The sequence below is a fragment of the Neolamprologus brichardi genome, chromosome 6, assembly GCF_056152115.1.
Source record: "Neolamprologus brichardi isolate AB-2024 chromosome 6, ASM5615211v1, whole genome shotgun sequence".
NCBI lineage: Eukaryota > Metazoa > Chordata > Actinopteri > Cichliformes > Cichlidae > Neolamprologus > Neolamprologus brichardi.
Genome location: NC_142109.1, coordinates 36104429 through 36129760, shown reverse-complemented (window position 1 = coordinate 36129760; position 25332 = coordinate 36104429). Strand labels below are relative to the sequence as shown.

General features: G+C 46.1%; 1 protein-coding gene across 2 annotated transcripts in view; it reads right to left on the bottom strand.

Moving 5' to 3' along the window:
• Window positions 1-25332, bottom strand: part of neurl1aa (neuralized E3 ubiquitin protein ligase 1Aa) — a 76921-nt gene that overhangs the window by 11619 nt on the left and 39970 nt on the right. For both annotated transcript variants that reach the window (XM_006799599.2, XM_006799600.2), the window contains exons 2-4: window positions 22083-22333; window positions 21501-21822; window positions 4680-5408 (exon numbers count right to left, since the gene is read on the bottom strand). In XM_006799599.2, the coding sequence (XP_006799662.1) occupies window positions 4680-5408; window positions 21501-21822; window positions 22083-22333 (1302 nt within the window). The remainder of the gene's footprint in view (window positions 1-4679; window positions 5409-21500; window positions 21823-22082; window positions 22334-25332) is intronic.

Genomic DNA, 25332 nt, shown 5'->3' with positions numbered 1-25332 from the left:
GCGCCATATAAATAAAATTGAATTGAATTTGAGCCTGTGAGCCTGACAAAATCGACTTAACTTTGTTTTAATTCAGCATTCCAAGATTGTGTCTCAGTGCTGGCACTAGCATGTCGACACTAGCATACTTGTGTAGTGCATAAATTTCAATAGTTAAAAAATATTTGCTACCGTACACCATTTAGACACCTATAACACACTGCATGTGCCCAGACTTGACACTTTGGTTCTCAAAATAGCAAGCTGGAGTGAAGGCACATTATTAAAGACCGCTAGCAGGACTATAAGCAAATGTTTCATCAAGTGGCTCACTGATTCATGCACATTTGCACACATATACCTTTGGCAGAATTCTGACATAGATTTAGCCACGTCACGAAACGTGTGCTAGCTAAACTGCTAGCTAGCAAATGTGCACATTTAAAATCCTTGCGGATGACTCAGCCTCTGGTCAACGCATGAGCAGAGGTTGAATCATTAAGTGGCTTACTGATTCATGCACATTTGCACAAATATACCTTTGATAGAATAAAGATTTCTGACATAGATTTAGCCATGTCAGGAAACATGAGCTAGCTAAACTGCTAGCTAGCACACGTGCATGATTTAAAATCCTTGCGGATGACTCAGCCTCTGGTCAACGCATGAGCAGAGGTTGAATCATTAAGTGGCTCATTGATTCATGCACATTTGCACACATATACCTTTGGCAGATTTCTGACATAGATTTAGCCATGTCACAAAACGTGTGCTAGCTAAACTGCTAGCTAGCAAATGTGCACGATTTAAAATCCTTGCGGATGACTCAGCCTCTGGTCAACGCATGAGCAGAGGTTGAATCATTAAGTGGCTCACTGATTCATGCACATTTGCACAAATATACCTTTGATAGAATAAAGATTTCTGACATAGATTTAGCCACGTCACGAAACATGAGCTAGCTAAACTGCTAGCTCATGTTTCCTGACATGGCTAAATCTAGGTCAGGAAACATGAGCTAGCTAAACTGCTAGCTAGCAAATGTGCACGATTTAAAATCCTTGCAGATGACTCAACCTCTGGTCAACGCATGAGCAGAGGTTGACTCATTAAGTGGCTCACTGATTCATGCACATTTGCACAAATATACCTTTGATAGAACAAAGATTTCTGACATAGATTTAGCTATGTCAGGAAACATGAGCTAGCTAAACTGCTAGCTAGCACACGTGCACGATTTAAAATCCTTGCGGATGACTCAGCCTCTGGTCAACGCATGAGCAGAGGTTGAATCATTAAGTGGCTCAGATTTAGCCATGTCACAAAACGTGTGCTAGCTAAACTGCTAGCTCATGTTTCCTGACATGGCTAAATCTATGTCAGGAAACATGAGCTAGCTAAACTGCTAGCTAGCACACATGCATGATTTAAAATCCTCGAGCATGATTCAACCTCTGTTCAACGCACGAGGAACCGTGAGGAAAAGTGTGCATTCAAGACGATGAGAATGTCCACTGTGGGCTTCTGTGAATAGCGCTGAATGTACACAGCCTTGTTTCTGAGTAAATTCCACAGAGCACCTTTAAATATCAAGACTGATATGGAAATCTTCTGACAGAGAGAGACACACACTGATGCACATATACAGTTAAACACGGCGTTCTTCAAACTGTAATGAGAAACTTCTAAAAGCCTCCTGTCGTTAAGGCTAACAGAACTGATTCAGTATTGATTTCCCCCTCGGTGTCATTACCCTGTCTGAGCTCTCTCAGCTCACCTCACATATACTCGTGTGCCTGTTTGACTACAGCTGTCGCTTTCACAAAAGGTCCTTTACTTCACGCTTTGTTTGAAGCGACGACTGTTTGATCCCGCCGTCCCGAAGACGAGGAGCCCGCTGGGACACGTCTCTCCCTCTAGCAGGCGTGGTTTGAATTCAGCTTCAACTGAGAGCTAAATTGCTCTCCAGTAAACACAGAGCAATAAATCAGGCCGTTACAACTTTGAGATAAGAGGCATTTCCTAATTCAAAGCAGCTGGAAAGTAAAGATGATTCGCACCTCGGCGGGACTTCCGAGATGGGCCTCGATAAGGAGATGCGCCTTGGACCGCTTTCATTGTTCTGAGCTTCCTGTTTTGATGCGCTGCCAAGGCTTTCCGTTTTCAGTAAACGATTACTGGAAGTCCACACGGACCAACCAGATGGCCTGCAGACAGTCGTAGTCAAAATGTAATTTAACAGTGAAATCGGTGACCTCCTGGTGTAATAAGAGCCGATACAAATGAGACATTTAGATGTGTTTGGAACGAAAAACAAGAGCCTAACAGCCAATCAGCTGGAAGGAAAGAGCTTCACTGAAGCTCACTGTGATTCGTATCGACGTAGCGGTCACCGTTACTCTGGGTCAGGCTAACAGAGGCCAACATTAGCGAACATACAGAGCTGAGATTTCAAAGAGGCTTTTGATGACGAGCTGGTTAAAGTGCAGGTTATTCCCCTCTAACTTCTTTTAACCTCGGCTTCCTCTTCCGCTGCTGGTGAAGAAAAGCAGCAGGTATTTATAGATGCTCTTCCTCCACACAAACACCCGTGACACCTCTGAAAGGTCATAGCTGTTTGGGCTGCTACACCTCTTAACCGCTGCATTAATAGCAGACGGCGTTCACACACACACACACCTTTAGGACAGGCAGCATATGTTTGGCAGGGCAACGTGAAGTGCACACACTTTCCTGTCATTATCAAACATAAACAAACCTCCGGTGCCCTGACGCACAGGCGAAGCGTCCGGCCTGCTGAGACCTCACGTCGTCTCGATTACACCGAAGCCTCTCGTGGCCACTTTTCCACCTTTGCTCGCTCTCTTCCTGTTTTTCCTCTCCTCTGAGAGTCTACTCCTCTCGCTAATCCTCTGACTGTGTTTAGACTCTTCCTGCTTTATGGGACGTCTGCTGTAAATATTGTGACAAACAAGAGTAATAGAGCGCTCTCGCTAACTCTTGACCCTCTGGTGAATAAAGAGTCATGACCGTGACTGAGAAGTTGTTTTCCTCAGCCGCCTCACTGTCAGAGCGTTCAACACTTAACACAAATAGATTTGGACCCCAGGGAGGAAGTGGGGAGCCGAGACAAATTAAGATCAATGCATTGATCTGTAAGTTCTTGACCTCCGGACACATCGCTGAGCTAAAGGGATGGCTATTCTCACCATCAATTACTCTTCCACAGAGAATAGGTGCTCGTTGCTCCACATGCAGGAGGCGGAGCACTAGTGACACTTGCAGATATGTCTTAAAATAATAAATTAAAAAATAAAAACTGACCGATTGGCACCAGGGCCACCACTAGGGGGGACTGTGGGGTGCCTCGCCACATTTGGACATCCTGACATATAATGGAGGAATAAATCTCGGAGCGTTGTAACTTTTTCTTTTGTTGTGTTGCGCGTCTGTTGTGTTGCTAAAATCTGGCCCGTTCTCATCTCCTCATTAACAACACTGCCCCCCTGTTAAATAATAAAAACTCAAAGAAACTCCAAAGAGAACATGGTGAGATCATCAGGAGTGTACACGTCCTAAATACACGTGCTCTTGATGCTGCGTTCACAATGTATTAGCTTCGTTTTAAAGCGTTCTGCTACGGGTGCCAGTAAGAAAATGAAATCCAGACCAGAAAATCCACTTTCACTGCAGATTAGTTTGAAGCGTTATCAGACACCAAAACACTCCACAGCCATTTGTAATCCTGTGAAACGAGATTTTACGACGTCGGGAAGTTAAAGTACCAACAATCAGCCGAACCTCTCATTTGGCAGAGGAAACGCAGACAGCAGCTTCCATATATTTGACTGATTCCTACACCGAAGGTTGATTCGTGTTCAGTGTTCGACTGCTCTGCTGGCAGCACACCTTTCACTGATGTTGTTTAACGGTGCACGCTGTTGTGTTTTGGGCAGGTGATCAGTGAGTTTACCTGTTAGTGCTCTGTGACGTAGTTTCTTACTGACTCTGTTTCCTGTCACAGCAAACACGTATGTTCACATGTTAGAGGGTCTGAAAAAAACAAAAGGACCAGCAAACAGACGCTTGGTCACCTTTTTCAGATGCAGGGACCAGTGTTGTGAAGCAATCCTTATGCAAGACCTGAACTGAGGAGCCTTTCCAAGAGTTCTGGACCCTCTTAAATAATTTCTGAGAATATTATTTGCCTTGTGGGGAAGCAGCAGCAGCTACAAACACGAGGGAACACATGAGGTGGGCTTCAGCACAAAGCAAATGTAGGCAGCTGAAGTCTCGCTAACTGGATGTGTAGAGGGATAATCAGCTGAGACATCAGCTGATGTGGGACCGTGGCTGAGCTTGATTTCTCACCTGAACAAATGCTCTGTTCAATGAAAGCAGGACAAGGACCGACAGCAAACCTGCATGATAAATAATTCAGGAGAGGGTGGAGACAACATCTGGGGAACAAGACTTGGAGATCAGCCCGAGGCGCTCAAACCTGGGCCTCTGCCTCTTTCAGTGAAAGTGGTCACAAGCCGGGTGGCAACTAAAGGCTCACAGTTCAGCATCATCGTCTTAGAGTTTGTTCCTCTGATGTGTGACTTTCATTTGCTTTATATTATAAGATAAAGACCTACAATCACACAAAATGCCAGGGGCCTGAAAGTAGTTTAACCTTTGTTATTATGGTAACCTACCCAGAATCCTCAGCTGCGTCACTGCACCGTGCAAGCCGAAGAACATCCACAGCGGGCGGGAGTTGTCCACGCACACCTGCATGCCCACGTTGGCGCCGTTGTGGCTGAGGATGACCTCCCCCTCCTGGTTGACCAAGAAGCCCAGGATGTCACTGCTCTGTAGAGGCGTCGGCACACGGCACACCGCCCAGAACTCCTTCCTGTCCACCAGGGCCTCGGGGTTGTAGGGTAAGTCGCTGGGGCGCAGCACCGCCGGGTCGCAGGACGTCACGCCGTAAGACAGAGAGCCCGAGCGCGCCGGGCTCGACTTGGTGACTTTGATGAACACAGTCTCGCCGATGCGCAGCGGCCGGTTCGTGAAGACCAGCGTGCGCTCTTCACGCGCGTGCTCGGATCGCGCCACCGTCTGCTCGTCCAGTGTCTTAATGTGGGCGCCGCGCAGCTGGTGGAAGTGGAGGTCGCTCTCCAGGGTGGACGGCAGGAGGGAGGACTGCTGGGAGTTGAGGGAGTTCTGCGGGATGGGGCAGCTGGAGGAGGAGGAGGTGGAGGCCAGGTGGAGGGTGTGGCGGTGGGAGCGGCTGTGGGCTGGGCCACCGTCCTCCTGCTGCAGGTTGAGGTCGCACAGGCTGACGGACAGGCGCGAGTCGTCCGCTTCACGCCGCAGAGAGGAGGAGCGCACCGTGGTGAAGGAGCGTGGACGCAGGCAGTCTGCAGGAACAATCTCGCTGTCTGGAAGAGGAGGAGGAGAGGACAGCGGTTTAAATCAGCACTGCTGAGTTTTGCTCTGATTAGCAATTTTCCTAAAGTCTGCGGGAATGAAGTTTGCAGCTCACCAAGTCTGAACAGCACTAAGAAGGGCTGAATCTGCAGCTGGTCTGACAACATGATAACGATAAAAAAAAGAGCAATTTCATTTCACTAGCATGAGCTGCATGCAGCGCAAGGTGGGTGTAATTACTCGATGCTGAGGCAGAGTGTCAGGAAGTGTGTTTAAAGGAATTAAAAACAGTAGTGGGTCGCGCCTGCATCTGCACAGGTGTACAATGCTGCACAGTGTCAGAGAGCAAGGAGGCTGTGTGTGTGTGTGTGTCAGTCAGCATGTTTACATATCTATGTGGGGACCAAAATCCCCCCCAAAATTTTTAAGGCTCAAAATGTGGTTTTATTGTCAGAGTTACGGTTGGGTTATGGTTGGGTTATGGTTGGGTTACGGTTGGGTTACGGTTAGGGGTTATGTCAATGAGATGTCCTCACTAAGATATGAAAACAAGTGTGTGTGTGTGTGTTGGGGTGTGTGCATTCCTTGCACTCCATAGTACAGTATCACTCCACAGACTATTAATATATACCAATACATGTCTTTAATAGCAGGAGTAGTGGCCACATACAGACAAACGCACACCTCTGATAAACTCTCAGGTTGCTTCCCATCCTATGCGCCGACTCAGCTGCTTAAAATAACATCCTTAACGTGCCCTCCTTCTCTCTCCCTCCCACCTCACCCCTCCTGGCCTGGTGGTAGGGGTAAAATTAGCCCAACACGCTGACAGCGCCCAGCTCCTCAAGCTCACAGTGAGGCTGGGCCACTTGGGTTTGTGTGAGATGTATTTGCAGAGCTGAACGCCAAACGAGACCGAGAGGAAAAAAAAGAAAATGACCTCCTGTTCCTCTTAGATGATACTGAGAGACCCTCAGTCAAAACAAGAGGCACACACTTATTAAAACAGTGGGCTGGGGAGGTGGAGGCGGTCCATGGATGAGAAACAGCCACCGACGGTCTCTGGAGAGTCTCGAGTCCTGGTCAGCTCTATCTGTCCAGGACCTGAGAGCTCCGACTTCAGATAAACCTCTTAGTCCTAATTACCAGGGCCGCAGGACGGGCTGCTAACTGTGAGCTGCAGCGGGGAAAACAGAACAGCTAAGCTTCTTATGATCCCACAGCTGACAGGGACACAAGCCAAAAAGGAGACAGAGGCAGGACAGTCCCATTGACAGGGCCGCCCGACGCAGGAAGCCTCCATCATCAGGAGTAAATTTGAGATTAGCTTCAAATCGTGGAATTAATTTAACTGATTGAATCAGGTTTCAGATTTACAACTGTTCATACAGAAGCGTAACACCGGCAGTTAAAAACAGTCTAAGGTAGCGTGATGGGGTGAGACTCAACATGCAGTCAAGGATAGAAACGGTGTCTTTATGTCCTTTACGTCCTACAGCGTGAAAGTGCCAGCACAAAACCTGTCTTTCAGTCTCAAAGCTGGTCTCATCCTTGTTCTCCACTTTACAGGAATTTTGTCCCAATAAAAATGGAAACTGGATGTAAACAAGTCTAAAAAGCAGATCTATCCTTCAGGTTGATCAGGCCCAGTGTACATGGAAGATGGACCAACTGGAAACTGGAGCATTGAGGTTACCCTCCAAAGTCTCGCTCCATTTGAAGGTCTATTTCATTCTAAATGTTAAAAACATCAGATTCACAACTGCGAGCAGAGATCAGAAAAGCGTTTAATGAGGTCATGAATGAAGTAAGAGAACATTTTTATGCCTCCACACCCAGAAAACCTGCCTTCTGCTGACAGGGTGAAATCATCGCATTGACTCCTCTGTTTCATACGGCCGATGCTGTTGGAGTAAACCGACTCATCCCCATCAGCCACTGACCTTTAAACTCTACTGCTGCTGGCACAGATGAGATTTTCAGATCAGTTTTCAGGTCAGCGACCAAGATTCAGGCGACTGGATCACGGCATCATTGCGTGCTCTGGTGTGGATATTGTTCAAATAAAAAAGTGGAAGCAGAATTCGTCCGTCTTCTAGCTCCTTTGACTTTCATTTGAATCTGTTGTTTTGGATAATCACTGAGTTTTCCCTCATTCCCTGATCCAAGCTCCACCGTCACACCTTAATAAAACGACCACCTGAGAGGACATCTCACTCATCTACAGAGACGCTGACTGGCATCAAATATCAGTCTGTGACATGTTGGAGTGAAGTGGAGATGACAGCAGTCTGCTCAGCGCTCCATCCTCTGAGAGTTACACGTCAGATTTCCTGCATCGTCGCTGAAATGCCGTCTGATGAGATCTCGTGCGCCGTAAAGCCGAGACCGTCGTGTCAGTCGTCAATTAAAGCTAGCTGCTAACCCAGACCGTGACGCCCTGTGATTAATGTTTAATGGGACTAAGGCCTTGTAATTGTGCTAATTGATTTCGCAGCGAGGGATAAAACGGAGAGGACGGTGCCTTTGGTGCACAGGGCGACTCCCAAAGACTGCTAATCAACCATTAAACACCTCTGCTCAGAAGCGTGCAGCAGTTTCCCCAGAGTCCCCGAGGCTAGCTGTAGATGACTAGCTTGAAAGTCATCTACTTTCTCAGCTATCCCACACTGATGGACTCTCAGCCTCCATGAAAACCAGGGCTTGGAGGAGATTCTGGCCTGACGACGTATGGATGTTGGGTTTTAATTGAACAGCTCAATCAGCCACGTAGTCCATTTCTGGATTTTATGCAGTTTCCTTGGAGCTTCATTTGCTGAAGGGAGACCTTTAATGAAGCAAAGACTCCTTGATGAAGTCTTACATTTCACTCACTGATGATGAGGAAAAGCCTCTCCTTTTAGGCATGCCGCCCGGTCGCTCTGACTCAGTGGGGGATGTGAATGACATCACCAAACCAAATTGCGTGCCTCTTGCAGTTATCTGCTGCCCATCGCTCTGTCGCAAATTGGATTACGATGGGACGGACTTTGTTGCAAGACTTCCGGGACTGGAGCTGATGATGGCATCCCTCGAGGGAGGATAACAGCGAGAGGAGCAAAGCCGGCAAAGGAGGGGGTGGTGCTGCCCGTGACGGTGCTGGATTTGTGTAGAAAGGAATTGATGGAGGCTTCCAAAGAGCCGCACATCATCTCCCTCTCTCACACCTTCAGTGTCGCGCTGATGCAAATGCAGAATGTGTGAACATAAACCCATATATATGGGAAATTGATTTCTCTTCTGTGAAGCTCCTCTCAAGGTTTATGTTCCCTTTTACATTTACTTCCCCTTCCTGCCTCACTTTTCAAAGAGTAGTCATTTCAAACTCATACCAGATTGTGCACAGTGCATTCTTCTCTCTGCTTTTTTATTCATCAAAGGCCGGCGAGACGGAGCCACGCCGTACCGCATGTGCTCCTAATGCTCGTTGTTAGCTTGGGAGGACAGAGAGCTCTGAAAGGACTGCAGAACATTTACTGTGTGTGTGTGTGTGTGTGTGTGTGTGTGTGTGTGTGTGTGTGTGTGTGTGTGTGTGTGTGTGTGTGTGTGTGTGTGTGTGTGTGTGTGTGTGCGCCCAGCATGCGTTTGTGTGCCCGTGTCCGTTTGCGACCTCACCAGCTGCTGCCCGCTAATCATGGTGCACCTGCGTTTTTAGTCGATACAGGCCTTTTGTCCTATTGGTCCCTTTCAAAGCCGCCACTCGCAGATGCTCTCTCCTATTGGCCGAGGCCACATTTTCTTCACTTTGCATTAAACACTGTGTATTTGTGTGAGTGTGTGTCTCTCTAACACTGCAGCTGCTGACTGTGAGCCTGGAGGAGCTGGAGAAATGAAGCAGAATCACCTGATCCTTCACTTCTGAGTGAGCTGCAAACCAAACGTAGCACCTGTTGGGCTGATCAGACAGGAATCGGCGGGGTGGGCGGGTCAGCGGAGAATGGCAGCATGCCCGTTTTGGCCCGCGCAGGCTAGCACCGTAAATGTTTTTAATTAGCGAATAGCCACAAAGCAGGTTAGCTAATGCTGCGCATGGGGAGGCGGATAGAGGGAGAGGCTGGCTTAGCGGCTTTGCTAGCCTGAGCAGAAGGAACGTGCCAGGGGTTTGAGCCAGCGTTGGAGAGAGGGTGTGGGGGGCTGGAGGTGGATTTACTCTCTCTCACGCACACAGTCTATCTCACAGGGCTTATCTTTATCCACAGTCTGTGGAGGGTTTCATCTGATGTCAGCAGAGATGGAGAGACTGAGAGGGAGAGCTGGAACTCGGAAAGACAATGAAAAGAAGGATCCTGAAGAGATTTGAAAGCGAGAGAAGAGGACTCGGGGAGGGTGTCTGTAGATGTGAAGGGAACTGTCCAGCTGGGATCAGCTAAGAGGGCTGGACGGTATAGCTGGATATCCGGGAAGCTTTTGTTATGAATAGATAAAGCGGAGTGAGGGAGACAACACAGAAAGAGGCAGCGTGGAGCTCGGCGGTGACCGACCTGGGGATTAAAACAACGCAGACTGACTGGCCAAGCGAGAGAGGGAGCAGGATATAACACAAGAGCAAGAGAGGGACAGTAGAAGGGAGGGATGGAGTCAGAGGGGTCTTTGTGCTAGATGTTTGGGAGTTCTTTATTCCCTGGCACTGGCCCAATCCCCAATCCCCAATCGGGCTGGGAGGCTTTGAACCCGGGGCTTTTCGAAAGAGCAGCATGCTCTCAGGGCAACACATGGCCATAACAAAGAGCCGGGCAAAATGCCCGGTAAGTCACAAAAGCCCTGTCCCTTAGGTCATCGGCAGAATTCAGCATGTGCCGCCGTGTCTCTGCCAATCGGCATGCCAAGACCTCGGCGCTAATAACCTCCATCATAAGGTTCTTATAATAAAGCCCCCCAGTTTTATTCCCGTGCTCGCACACGGAGAAAGGCTAATTATTACTGCGAGGAGACCGACAGCCCCTCCACAAACATCCAGCACTCTGCTCGCACACATTTGGAGGAGGGTGCATTCATCACTGTTGGAAAATGAACCATCTAATGTGAAAGGTGCTTCTTTCACGCCGACTCACAGGATTCATGCATAGCTCGGCTTTTAGCGTCTTTCAGCTAATGTTTAGACTCACAACTCGTTCACACGTCGTTTCCAGCCACACAAAACATAAATGTCTGTCGGGGTCACTTCCTCTATGAGTTTAAAGGTTTACTTTATGCTTCTTGTATTCTGTGAAACCCTGACGAGGTCCACAGCTCTTAAGATTTACAGGTTGTCTATTTTTAGACCTGTTTTTTTTTATTGGTGCATTTCCTTCTTTTGGCATGTTTAAAAATCTGACACTTTAAATCAGCCGACAGTCCAGGCTCTGTCTAAATGCTGGGACATATTTGTCCTTTGAATTTTTCCACTTCGTCCTAAATTTGTTCGCATCCATTCTGAGAGGAAACTCGGGTTCCTGTCGTCGGCTAGTTTGTTGTGTTCTCTTTCCTTTTAAAATGCATATTTAAAAATGTTTAAGGTTCATTTTCAGTCACCATTATTTTTGGATTATATTTCAATTTACTGTCATTTTTACTCTCCATTTAGATTTAGGCACCCAAAGTGTTTGGTCAGGGCTTAAAACACCTTTTCACAGACCAAATACACAAATCCTACTTTTAAATATATATATAGATTATTCCGACTCATTTTGTTACAATGACAACATTAAAGGAAATGTAGGAATCTCTAAACACGGAGAACAAAACGAGAAACATCAGCACTCAGATACACAGTCTGTGAAAAAACTGACTTATATCAGTTATTTTGCTAATTAACTAAATGTAAATATGTGGAAAAGCAGTAGCAAAGAAAAGATATCACTGACAACACCTGTGACACCGATGAAGTTAGTGAACTTAAAATGGAGACAAATTTGACATAACAGTGTGAAAACTATCCAAGCGATCCTAGTTTACCTCACAGGGTTACCATTCAAGCATTAAAGCCTCCTCTGGGGGATCGTCACAGGGTTTAAACTCCTGTTTACTGTTGGAAATCGTGCTTTTCAAACCAAACCTGGAGGTGAAAGAGAAGCTAAACAGCAGCTGCAGGAAAAGGAAGTGGGGGAGTGGAGGTTGGCTCCAAGGTGGCTTGCAGATAGGGCTGCCACGATTAGTCGACTATCAAAATCGTCGACGACTGATTTAATAGTCGACGCGTCGTTTGAAGCTTTGTAAGATCACAAAAGACGCAGGAATAAGTAGTAGGATTTAAGAGTGTAATAACGGACTGAAACAGAAGATGGCAGCACTGCATGTACAAGGATGCCAGCTGCCGTTAAACCCCGAAGAAGAAGAAGCTGTGTCCCAGAATTCATAGCGCAGCCCAGCTCAGTTGTCAACAATGGCGGCAGCTAGTTAGTTTTAATATTACTCTTATTATTCTTTCTGGGTCACAAAATAAACGTTTAACATATTTTCAGGCGAGAATGTAGCTGTGTAAACCTCAAATATCTGCTCAGTTTATCAAGACACCACATATTTTCAAAAGCGCTCCGACGGTTTCGGAGACGTCTGTTAGCCACTAGCTCGATAGCTAGCCGGGGGCTAGGCTAACTAGAGCCGTGAGAACACCGGACTTCCGCAAATTGTTGTCAAACCCACCGCCGTCTTTCGCTACTCAGGTTAAACATGATATATAAGTCACTTAGATAACTTAAAAATGTTATTGTTTGGCTTTTTTCAGTGTTTTATTTGTTCCTGAGTAAATCGGTTTGGCTGAGATTAAAGTTATAGTTTTTACACAGCTGAATAAACGCCAAGCAGACAGCTGATTATCAGAAGTGTGAGATGCTCGAGAATATACTCCGGTGTCCTGTTATATTTTAGATAGCAAGGAATTTATTAAACTTCACCAAAACAACCTTCAAATTTCATTAAAATTTAATAAACTATCATCTTGTCTTTATTTTTAGTTAGCACATACCTTAAACACTTAAAGCTGTAAGCTAATGATAGTTATATAAGAGCAGATGCTGCTGGTGCAATAAGCTGTTTTACGTACAATGGATGATGATCTGATTAGTCGACTAATCGTAAAAATAATCGGTGACTAGTCGACTATCAAAATAATAGTTTGTGGCAGCCCTACTTGCAGATGTGCCATAACTGCTTAAACAGTACACCCACTGTGAGATGTGTGGAAGAGTGAGCCGAGCCCAAACTAACACTACGCTCGATTAAGATACCGATTCCCCAAAAGACTCGGAGGGCGACTGAGACTCTGACAGCGTCTCCACTGAGCATCGCGATCTGAACTCTGTTTCTCTTTGGTCCGATTTTACCAGAGTTGAGAAGAATCAGTCGACATGAATCTCGATGAGTCACCGCTACTTTACCCCTGTTAAAAGTTATCTGCTGGCCCGCTCAGCGCTTATAGAAAGCTCGACTCAGCCAAAGCACGCTCATTTAAAACGAATCGTAAACGCCAAATCATACAAATTCTGTTTACTCTTCGTAGCCTTTGAACTCTCTCACCAACAGCCATCATGAATTACACGCAGCTCGGTTTAGCCAAGAAACACAGCGTTGCTAAATTTGCTTTGCTTGGTGTCTTGATGTCTTTGCAACACTGAACCCACTACATTTCCTAAATGAGAAGAGAAAAAAGGGGAAAAAGAGCAGATTTACACCATCTTTTCTGCTTTGTGTATTTTTATTGGAGGGCCTGTGTGAAGCGTCAGGATTTGTAAGTGCCGCTATTAACTGGGAGGCTGAGTCCTGCCAAGTCAAACACCAGCGCCAGTCAAGTGCTCACAGCAATCAAATCATCATTTCACTGAAAGCAGTCGGTTCCTCCCAGAAGTAGGGGAACCCGGGCCGGAGAACTCAAACACAGCTAATAGACTTCTGTCACTCCGGAAGTTGGCGGAGTTCCTGCGTCGGTGCCGGAGTACAGTACGGAGGAAGACAGAGGAGATCGGACTGTCACTGTGTCCGAAAGAAAAGACAACAGCAGAGTGTTTATTATTCTCTGAACACACTTTTGGACTTTAATAATTACGATTTGTCACATCTCATCACACGGCGTTCTCATCTTGTCATTCGATATATAGAACTCTGTGTGTGTGTGTGTGTGTCTTTGGCAAAAGAAACCAGACTGTCTTCTTCTCTATTCTTTATTAGGGTGGGGGAAAAAATCGATACTTTGTAGTATGGTGATATTTTGTTTGCTAATAATGTATCGATACAGGAACAGCAGAAATCGATATTTTGTTACAAAAAGGTTTTTGTGCTCTGACTTCAGAGCGTGTTGATCCTTTTTCTGAGCAAGAATCCTGACATTCCTTCACTGTCCAAATGTGTTTAACTTGTTTTTGGCAGCAATAAACATGACAGTTTACTTATTTTAATTTAAGACATGTTTTATTTTAATTAAGTTTAAAACTTTTTTATTTAATGTAAAATTCTATTTTGTTTTAATTTACTTTCAAATTCTTCAGTTGCTGAAGGGGCTGCATAGTTTTCATAAACTGCATAGTTCAGAATAGCTATGATTGTACCAGATGGTTGATTCAGTTAAGTTGGACTAGACTGTAATACAAACCGTTCAGTTTGTCAACAATAAAACTGAAATGAGAGAAAGACTGAGTGTGAGACTTTGATATTAGAGAAAATGAATATTGATAAAGTTTACCTTTATGTACAGAATCTGAATATTGCAAAATATTTTTAAAAATTGCAATAATATCGTATCGTGTGTTAAGTATTGTGATAATATCGTATCATGGGATGTATGGTGATTCCCACCTCTATTCTTTATAGACTCACTCGGTTTACCAGGTTTGGTCACAGATACCAAAAGTTTCTCGGGTCCAACGAACAGGAACTCACTGCTGTTGGACCAACAGGTGTTGTTGATTCTTCCCACTGTGACAAATGGTAACTGGCCTGTATTTCTATAGCGCTTTACTAGTCCCTAAGGACCCCAAAGCGCTTTACATATCCAGTCATCCACCCATTCACACACTGGTGATGGCAGCTACATTGTAACCACAGCCGCCCTGGGGCGCACTGACAGAGGCGAGGCTGCCGGACACTGGCGCCACCGGGCCCTCTGACCACCACCAGTAGGCAACGGGTGAAGTGTCTCGCCCAAGGACACAACAACCGAGACTGTCCGAGCCGGGGCTCGAACCGGCAACCTTCCGATTACAAGGCGACCTGCCAACTCTTGAGCCACGATCACCCCTATAATACCCCACTGTGACAAACAGACCCTCATGCAAAGCCAAGAATCTAGCCCCGCTTTCATAAACTTCTTCTAGGGACCAAATTCTTAGAAGTCGACCAGGACGAGGAGCAGGGAGGTTTCTGGTAAAAGGCTCGAGAGTTTCCAAAGAAAAACAAGAAATATTCTTCTACTGCTGAGTGACAGCAAGTTAATGAAACATTAGAGAGTTGATGGCACAGGGTAATGTTGTCAGATGATATCATTAGAGCAATGCAATAGAGCAAAAACAGCAGAGATCACAACACGAGATATCTGAAAAGTGGTGAAAGCTGTTTTTAGCCCACTGATATCAAATAGACTGAAACACTAAAACTACCAGCATGTTCATTACACAAGTTTGCAGGGAAACTCTTTAATGTCGCATTACTCCTCAGAAGTCTTGAGTAAAGTTGACGACAGCGTCTGAAGTTTGTGTTTTGCAGTGACTAATCAGGTGTCGGACGTTAAACGCTGCCAGACGCGAGCTGCATTTTATTTTGACAGCTTCAAAGAAAAAAGACAAATATTGTGCCTTATCACCATTCCCAACATTTTTAACATCACCTGCTTTCAGCTGCTCTTCCACCTGCTTTCCAAAGCAAACCTGCAGCAAAGCTACCCGCGAGCACATGAGCGATGCCGCTTCTATCAGAGACGGCATCGCTCACTTTAGCCTCACCAAGGCTGTCATGTTGCGAACGGTTCAGAACGGGACGACCCCGCCTCGCACGCCGACACGCTGTCAGAGATAAGCTAGCTCTGACACATCTTGTGAAAGACGTAAACAAAGAGCCGCTCCTGCTGCGCCTTCATCCGTCACCGCTTCACACATTGTTTTACTCTCGCTGCACTTCTTTACACCTCGTGCACATCTGTCATCTTTGTACAAAAGCACGCTCCGCGATCTCTGCGGAGTCGTCCTGCAGAATAACACGAGGTTACGTAAGCGAGAGGAGCGTGCAGCTTCCAGCACGCCACTGCACCACGTTTCATGGTTTAGAGTTTAAAATCAGCGCCACCTTCATAACTGCAAGTGTTTTGAGTGACAGCAAGTGTTTTTGCTTCCTGTTGGCTCAGTGGGACCTCGTTCTCCGGTCCAAAGCTACCATGCAATTCAATCCATCACTTGAGGAAAGCTGAAAACACTGCAGATATCAGAGGCTCTTTGGAGAGTAACTACAGCTTTCCTCCATTCCTCTCTTCCATGTTTTGTATGAACTAAATTAACTGCTATGCTTCTTTGGGGTGACAGCTAGATTGGCCAACACCTACTCTGAGTCAGCCTGGTCGAGAGGTGTTAGCGGCCTCCAGGCTTTGCAATCAGACTCGTCCTTCAGGGAAGTCCCACAGAGGGCCCGTCTTGATTAAAGCTCCACAGTGACTGACTCATACAATCTGAGTCCTGCTGGCTTCACAACAGCTGGAATTACTCAGATACTCAACCTCCTTCCCGATGTCAAGTCAAGTCCTGCTGTGTGTGTGTGCGTACGTACGAGAGTGACGGCTAACCCTAGGAACCGGGACATCGGTGTGTATTAAACTGCCTTTGTGGCTCGTTGGATTTCAAGCCCGTGGGGACGGCTTCGGTCTGCCCAAAAGATTATCCTGGCAAACCTCCACAATATTGTGTTTGCCCCGTTCGAGGCCAGGTGCAGTCAATCACTCGCTACCCCAGGCTTTAAGTGGAGAAGTAACTATATCTGACACCTTTCTCTGCAGCAGAAGCCTAAAATACAGACATGTTTGTATGCCGCGAAGGCTCCAAACTGCAAAGCAGACTGACGTGAAAAGAAATCACGTGTGTAACAAAGCTGCGTGTGTGTGCACGTAGTGGAGTCGCCATCATTTTTATGGCCCAGCTTCATGGAAGGTGACAGGTGAAAATCTTAAAATTGTGAAAGCACTAAGTCGGCCCCCGGACTCTTCATGTGTGGTGTCTCCCTCGTGGTGATTACTGCGGTGCAGACTATCGTATGACACGGTTCCCATTTCAATCGTTCTACATCAAAGTCATCCTAAATGTCACCTGAGGTCATCATCCGATCCCGAGCCGACCTCAGAACAGCCTCGAGGTGGTGAACAAACGACAACTCGCAGCCCGCCGAGGGTGCTCGACACACTGGCCTGGACGTGGTGGTGATGACCTCGTTTAATGTGAATCGCTTTTAATAAACTCACATCGCAGTGTTTTGCCAGATTGAACGTAAAGTCAGAGTTTTACACTCCCAAAGAGAAGCACAGCGGTCTGAGGACAGAGAAGGGGTGTGTCTGCGTGACAGAGGAAACAGGACGATACGCACACTCTGCTCCAATAATTAAAGATTGATCTGGGATTTTATGAAGTAGCAGCACGGGCTGTTAATCAGTTTGAGCTGAAATTCAGTCAGGTTCCCTAGAGGGCCAACAACGACACAGGAGGATTTTCCAGGTGGATTTCATGGGCACTTCTCCCCTTCTCATCTTTCCTGGCTCTCTTATCACTAGTTTTGCATTTGCCTAGAGTCCATGTGGTGATACCAGGACCCTACAGCTCCTCCGGGATGGCACATCAGCAGCAGGTTTGCTGTGCCCCCCAGTAGAGTCTCAGGAGCATGGAGACAGGCCCTTAACCCATCAGCAGGACCAGCATCTGCTCCTTTGTGCAAAGAGGAACATTATGAGCACTGCCAGAGCTACAAAATGACCTCCAGCAGGCCGCTGGTGTGAATGGCTCTGACCACACGATCAGAAAAAGACTTAACGAAGGCGGCCGAGGGGCCGAAGTCCTGTCGTGGACGCTGTGTTCAACACCTGGCATCCTGAATTGTCATTTACGATAAAATACCAGATTTGGCAGCCCTGAGAGCCCTAAGAACATGTGACCGACGGGAAAGCGTCTGCATAAGCCTGCCTGTAACATCATTCAGCACGCCCACGGTCTGTGGAGGCATACAATGTTAACCTACGGGCAGGGACGACATTTTTAGACTCCTGGTCAGGCCCTACGCCGGTGCAGGGGGCCCTGGGTTTCTCTCGGTGCTCCACAATGCGCAGCCCCACGTGTCGAGAGTATGCAGGCAGCTCCTGGAGGATGAAGGAACTGACACCATTGACTGATTCTCACGCATGCCTGACCTAAATCCAACAGAACTCCTCTGGGACATTATGTTTCAGTCCATCCATCACCACCAGGTAGCACCTCAGACTGTCCAAGAGCCAGTGATGCCCTGGAGCAGATCTGGGATACTGTCCCAGATCCCTGATGATGTCATGCACGCATGTGGCCACTTATTAAGTTTGTCTTTATTTACAGAAACAGAGCAGCTAATATTAATTGTCTGTGGGCTGTAAGACTGGCAGGTGAGAGCACTGAGCTGCAGAGCAACAACCTGGGAGCACCTGAGACAAGACCAGCCTTGCACTTGTTTAACCATTAGTCACAATAAAGCAAAGCACCTGCCTAAGGTAAGAGTTCAATAAAGGAAAGCCCTCCAAATATGAACTGACAGTCAGTAAATGCATCAGAGTCATTAAATAAACTGGGTGCCAGTAACTGTGCAGCGTAATGAAACAGCTGGAAGAAGAAGCATGTAAAGTGCTATGAAGGTGATTTGGCGAGATACTGGAGGCGTTTGAATTCCTATCACTGTCCCCACTGAATGAACACACGACCACAGGCTGCTGTACGTTATGAAACTGTTGCACTGCATAAACAAGCTGTACGGTTAATCCACCACAGAATTTTAATTCATTCTTTATGTAGCGAGGATTATAGTATTTCCCAAGCAGGCACAGTGAATAATCTCACTCAGTGCTGTTAGAGACGGACGTGGAGAGAAAATAGATGTTATTGATCTGAGAGGGGACTTGGTTACAACTGTGAACGTCACAAATTAAAATAAAAAGGGGCTTAAAGATAAAATGTACACAACTGCCAGACCAAATTCATCCAAGACAGCGATTAGAGTGGCGAGTACTACAGCTACTGTAGCTGCTCTCAGATGTGGCCTGTGCAGTAAAAGCGCACAGAAACGTGATGCACAGAGCTGACACAATTGGCCTTTCACCATCACAAAGATGGTGTCTGGTCTGGGTGATGTATTTCTCTCTCTCAGCCTTTGGTAGTGCCCCCCCCTCTGAACAGGCCCCCGTTTATGAGGGCAGATGTCAGTCTGTAGGCCCCCCTGAGACTCACTCTGTAGGCAGCCCTGCACATGGCCTGACAGTAAAAAGACAGTAAGGATGACTTAAGCAGAAGGCTTAAGGGGAGAGGACCAGTTTCTGATTAAAATGCTTGAAGCAGTGTCTTCGAGGGTCAGAAAGATGTTCGACAGAGAGTTTAATCACCCTAAAGCTTCGGGTGCTAAGCTCAGCTTGTGGACTTGTGCATTTGATGTGCATGAACCATTTTTTGAATGTTCCTTTAAAATGAAACGACCATTAATAACCATTTTTCCTCCCTGCAAACACCGACTGAGGAGGAAAAATGTTGCAAATGGCAACGAGACTTTGAATTATGAACTCTAAGTGTGACTTACAGCATTTATGGATTCCCCTCATGCTCGGGACACTACACATCCGCCTCCGCCAGCCTGGAGGAGATATTGTCAACCAGCACAAATACAATCAAACATGGGACATGTGACCCCTGGTGTATTTTTACAACAGCATCAGCTCTGAAGGGGAAAACAAGAACGAGCACACAAGTTCTCACATCAAAGCCACGGCCATACTACCCTGTGCTATGTACGCAGGGTATGCATGCTAAGCTACGTAGCATAGCTGGCTAATGCACAACAGTGTGACTTTTCTTGCCCCCGCTGCTCTGGTGTAAACATGTGGGCCAAATATTTCTGAGGCTGGCCGAGAGCTTTACTGCACACAGCAGCGGGGTGAGTAACCTGACTTACAGTAAACAAAAGGAGAACTCACTTTTTCAACAGCAGTGATGCTAAAAGTAAAAACACCAACATGAAAGGTTGTCTTTACACCTGGTGACTTTCTATCACCTTTTTTCACTTTAGAGGTTTTTCAAAGTGACAAGAAAAGAAGAATAGGTGACGGTGGCTAAGGTAGATATTAGGGGTGCAACGATACTCGTATCGATATTGAACCGTTCGATACAGTGCTTTCGGTTCGGTACTTTTCTTCTGACGATGCTGTCTGTGTTGAGCGCTCAGTGGACCTGCGTTTGACAGTGCAGCCTAGGCGGAGTAGTCGAACGCTGATTCACTGAGCGCAGGCCAAGCTAGCAAGACAGAAGCTAAGCTCTCCTTGCAACATGGCAAATTGAACCTCCCCCACCCTCATTCAGATCTGGCCTTTGGAACTATTTTGGTTTTCATGTGACGTATGACCCTGAAGGTAAGCGCGTCATGGACTAAAGTAAAACAGTATGTTGGATGTGCCACGCAATGCTCAATTACATTGGTGGGAACTAGTGTGTTAGCGCAGTTAGCGCAGTTAGCTCGTTAGCGCAGTTAGCTCGTTAACGTGTTGGCCGTCCAGCCCCACGCACGGGGCGATCCGCGGTAGCTCGTTAACGGAGATTTGCCGTGTTGTGGCGTTAACGTCATTTCAGATTAACGCTGACAGCACTAGTGGGAACACAACGAATATGACTGCACATTTACTCCGACATCATCCTAGTGCAAAGACAAGTGGAAGCAGACAAAAACAACAAGCACGCATCTACAAACTTTACCCGAGTCATTTAGACAGCCGTTAGCACATGATTCTCCTTATAGGGACCTGATATGTTTAATATGCTGCTGAGAATATAGCCCAGAAGAAGCGTATAGTATAGCTTTTATTTTGGAAAGAGCCATTTCTCTGTAATAAACTCTCTTTTCCAAAGATGAGTGATTTCTCGATCAGAGAGAGTTATTTTTTTTATTACTTTGTTGTTTCAGCAACATTAAATTTAAAAACTGTACTTTTGAGTTAAAATATATATTTATAATTTTAATAAATGACAAATTAAAAAGGCATGAACATTTTTTTGTATCGAAAAAATATCGAACCGTGACACCAAAGTATCGAACCGAACCGTGAATTTTGTGTATCGTTGCACCCCTAGTAGATACAGGTGTGTCATCCACCAGTCAGAAGGTTGGTGGGTCTCCATATTGCTCCCAACACATTCACCTAACTGTGTATGACATCTAAAGCAATATGTATTGGTACCATTCTCCAATCCTTATCTTGGATGTTGATGCATGCAGGGCTAAGATGTACAAATTAAAGACTCTGAATTGAAAATTTCTGGTGATCAGCTGTGAAAGGACTTTGCTTCAAGGTTATTCTAGAAGGACAAAAGCTAATTACTCATGAAACGCAGCACTGGGGCTGGATTAAGTTGCCTGTGGGGACCGGTGGACAAAGGGAGCTGGGCGCTCTTATTGAACACCCACCATTTTCCAATTAGTTTGGTAAATCTTGACTAAATAAAGATGAACTAAGGTAAAAACGCCATGTTTGAATTCTATTAACTATATTTAAATATTCTGACACAGAGCCCTTCTACATGGCAGGGTGTTAAGCAAAGTAGTTTGACCTTTTATAAACAGTTATTTACTTGCACACCAAGCCCATCGAGACACATCTAATTAGCATCACAAATAATTGGGGCAAAGGTAACAAAATGTGCCTGATTGTAAGTATTATTAAACCAATTTCATAAGCAGTGTGAAAAAATAAAGTTGAGATTTTACAAGTGTTTCTTTACCAAACCAGTGACTCTAGACATAACTTGTCACACGCCCTGTTACACTCTAATCTGCATTTTCATTTTAACTCATCATCTGGTAACTTTGGGTTGGCTGGCATCGCCTCATTCCCTCCACCATGTTCTTACCTAGCAGCTGCACACCGCGGGTCAGGCCGTAAACATCGATGAGGGCCCAGAGGGGCTCGGCCGTGCGGACCCCGCTGAAGAACAGCATGGGACTGGACTCGTTAATGCGGTAGAAGACTCTCCCTTTCTTGTCCACCCAAAAGGCGATGACGTTGCCCTCGTTGGCAAATTCCTCGGGCAGCGCCTTGGCCCAGAAGCCACTCTGAGACACCAGGTCAGGACAAGCGTACTTGGGAAGGTTGTCTGGGTTTATTCTGGAGGGGTCTTTAGCGGTGAAGCCCAGACGCAGAGCCCCACTCCAGCAGCACTGCTTTTTGGTAATCTGCAAAGAAGAAAACTCGTTGGTACGTGAAAAATATCAAATTATAAAAATGTTGCCATAAATAGAAACGTCCGCTTTTTGACACGAGGCTTTAAATCAATAACTGCATCACGTCTATCAAACACAGCGAATTTGAGTTTACACTGGGGGACAAAACCTTTTAACTGTCAAGCTAAGATAAAACTAAGACAACAGTTTTGACAGTTTAAAAGCTCTCGGACACTCGAGAGGAAAAGTGCTCCACTCTGGGAAAAATGTACCTTGAGGCGGACTTGCTCATAGAGCGCAATGGGCCGGTTGCTGAAGGTGATGGCATTGCAGAAGCTGGCCTGCCTCTTTGCTGTCTTCTGGGCGAGGTCCATGACAATTTGGGACCCCTTGGCATTTGGATGGAATAGAAGTGGGCTGATGGGGAGAGGCCCACCGACACTGCCGCAGTGGATAGGCAGGCACCTCTTGGGTTTGTGGTGACATCGATGTGACGTGGACGGGAATGGGCCACCAAGGGAGTCTAAGGCAACGAGAGACAAAAGAGCAGAACATGAATTTTATTGAAAACAAACCAAAAAAAACGTCCTAATTAGGAGCAGGAGGTTAGGTTCCAGCAATGCAGTTAGCATCAGATAAGGAAATATCATCTAGGATTTGGTTCTTTGTTGATTATCTGTGAGTAGAAGAGTAATAAGCTAATCAGCAATAATCACACTGGGCCTGCAGGCTGAAAACTTTCAAAAACACATGTCCAAGACAAATGATGCTGTTCAGTTACTCACAAAACGAACTGTTCCCAGACAAACAGCCATTCTGAAATCTAATGGCTGTATTACATGGTCCGCGTTGGCCGTGAGACGCTCTGTTGGACATCTGTGACCACAAATTCTCAGTAGAAGCCGTGTGAAGTATGATGCTGTTTGAACATATTGCATATACATTATTCGACCCAATTAACACTGACGTTAAGGTATAATTCTTGCAGTCCAATAACCAACCAAACAGGTCAATTGCAAGTTTCTAGCAAGACTAAATAAGACTAAATTCGATGGCTGCTTTCCGGCAGTGAAGAAGACTCGCAGAGGAAGGCATGACTGACTTGATAATTAAATGCATGGGCAGCAGAAGTGCCTGAATGGAGTCTGAGTGAGAGGAGTGTGACCGCAGCACTTGAGCAGCTACTAGAAACATGCACTTGAGCAATTTTCACAGATTTTCCACGGCCACTAACCGCCAGGTTAGAACGACTAAATTAGTATTCTGCAGCCGAGCTGAGAGGAAGTTTTTAGCTTTGAAGGAGAGAATCCTCGAAATTCGACTGATCTGATATTCAATACGTTACTGAGATGCTAAATGCCTTCCAGAAGTTTCTGTATTTGTGTTTAAACATTCCAGTATTTTGTGGTTATGGGGTATAATCCATCTTCCTGATGTACCCGCTTTCCCTCGGCTTGTCAGGCTTACATCAGTTAGCGATTAGCGTTTTCCTCACCTGACCAGTTGTATCTACAAAGACTGCACTTGTATCCTCTCACAGCAATAATTCAAAGCAATACCAACTGTGATTGTAAGATAAGAGATCTATTGCGAGTCCTGTTGCAGACTCAAAGCACTACTTATTTCATAGCAGTGTTGCATTATGGACTCCTCGAGCTACTGTCAGCAGAGAAATTGGTCTGGCTGTCTCTTCTTTCATAGATTTTCCGGGTATGATTTGCCATCTAGAAAGAAATTCCATCTCCTCTGGTCTGAGCGATTGATACATCGCAATAAACATCAGCAAATCCTGATGTTTACGCTGAAGGTTTCAGTTTTCCCCACCACACTCCAGTCACCAATGCCTGGCTACATATTGACAGGAAAAAGAAACTGTAGCCCATCAGTCCACTACATTACATGTACAGTGTGATTCTGCCTCTATTACATCCATCCATCCATCCATTCGCTTCCGCTTATCCTTTTCAGGGTCGCGGGGGGCGCTGGAGCCTATCCCAGCTGTCATAGGGCGAGAGGCAGGGTACACCCTGGACAGGTCGCCAGTCTGTCGCAGGGCCAACACCCTGCCTCTATTACAGCGTTTGAATATGAAAAGAAACTGTGGCAGGTGCTTCATTACAAAAATTGCTGGAATTATATGATTAACAGTCAGTTTTACAGAGTCCTGCCTGATTTGACCAGACCCTGAAACAATGAAAGCCAACTCAAGGGCAGCAGCAGATGTCCTGCAGAGTCCTGATAAGTCCACATATTTAGTCAAAGACAACAGCACGCTTTGTGGTCCGTCTTTGTGTTTGTCTGTGTTTATCTTGTAATAACACTACAGTTGTACGCAGCATGTCTACCAATCTATCTGGCCCCGAACTTAAGAAGACGGCTGAGGCCTTTTGTCTTAGGCAGCGCTACAGAAGAGCGGCTGTTGAATGTGGTTCACGTGGTCCTGGGCAGTTTGAGCTGAATGCATTAGCGGGCTCTAAAGAGGCACAGCTGCTGCAGAGAGAAGGGGCTACGTGTGAATTCATGTTCCTTAGCAACCCGTGGTATCTAAAGGTCTCGATCGGCTCACTCGGCAGCCATCAGTGAGCGAACAGATGCCTTTTGTTTATTGAGACACAATAAAGTTATATTTATAGTCTTGCTTGGTTGTGTTTTTCCAGTCAAACAAACAGGAGTACTAGTGAACACAGGAAAAAAGCATTTATTTCAGGTATCTGTGGGTCAACGGTTACGTTTTGGAAACGCTGAATTCAAACTTCGAGCGAATATCAAGACTACACGGTATCCAAGTAACATGCGCAGCGTTCGTTTAGGCAGCATCATGAAGTCAAGCTCAGCTGTAATCCTGGCAGATCAGCTCATCTCAGTGCCAGCCCACATCAGCTGATAAACGTCTATACATCCAATTGGCAAATCCCATACAGGCCACAGTATTTAAGCTGCTTCTGCCTGCTGCTGCAGAAAAGTGTTGCGGTGGTTAACACTGTTGCTTCACAGCAAGAAGGTCCTGCGTTTAAATCCAGCACCTGGCCAGTATTTCTGAGCTTGCACACCCATGTTTGTGGGTTCTCTGCAGGTACTCTGGCTTCCTCCCACAGTCCAAAGACATGCAGTCGGTGCAGCAAGGTTAACTGGTGACCCTAAACTGCCCATAGGTGTGAATGTGAAAGCAAATGGTTGTCTGTCTGTGAGTGCTAGCCCTGCAAGACACTGATAACCTGTCCAGGGTATATCCTCCCTCCTGCCCTATGGCAGCAGGTTCCCAGCCCCCTGTAATCCTGAAATGAACGAAGCATGGATGGATGTGTGCGTGGGTCAACATACTCAGGATATGTACTTTAATGCAATTCTTAGATCACAGTGATGGCACTGCTTTAAACACAGCAGCAACAATAAATATTGCCTTCACTATAGAAAGTACCAGCTCCACTTGAAAATGCTGAAATGCATGATAACTTACTGCTACTGCTACTTGATTTGGATACCAGTTACCTGCTGTTCAGAGAGCTTCTTTGCAGAAGCCCC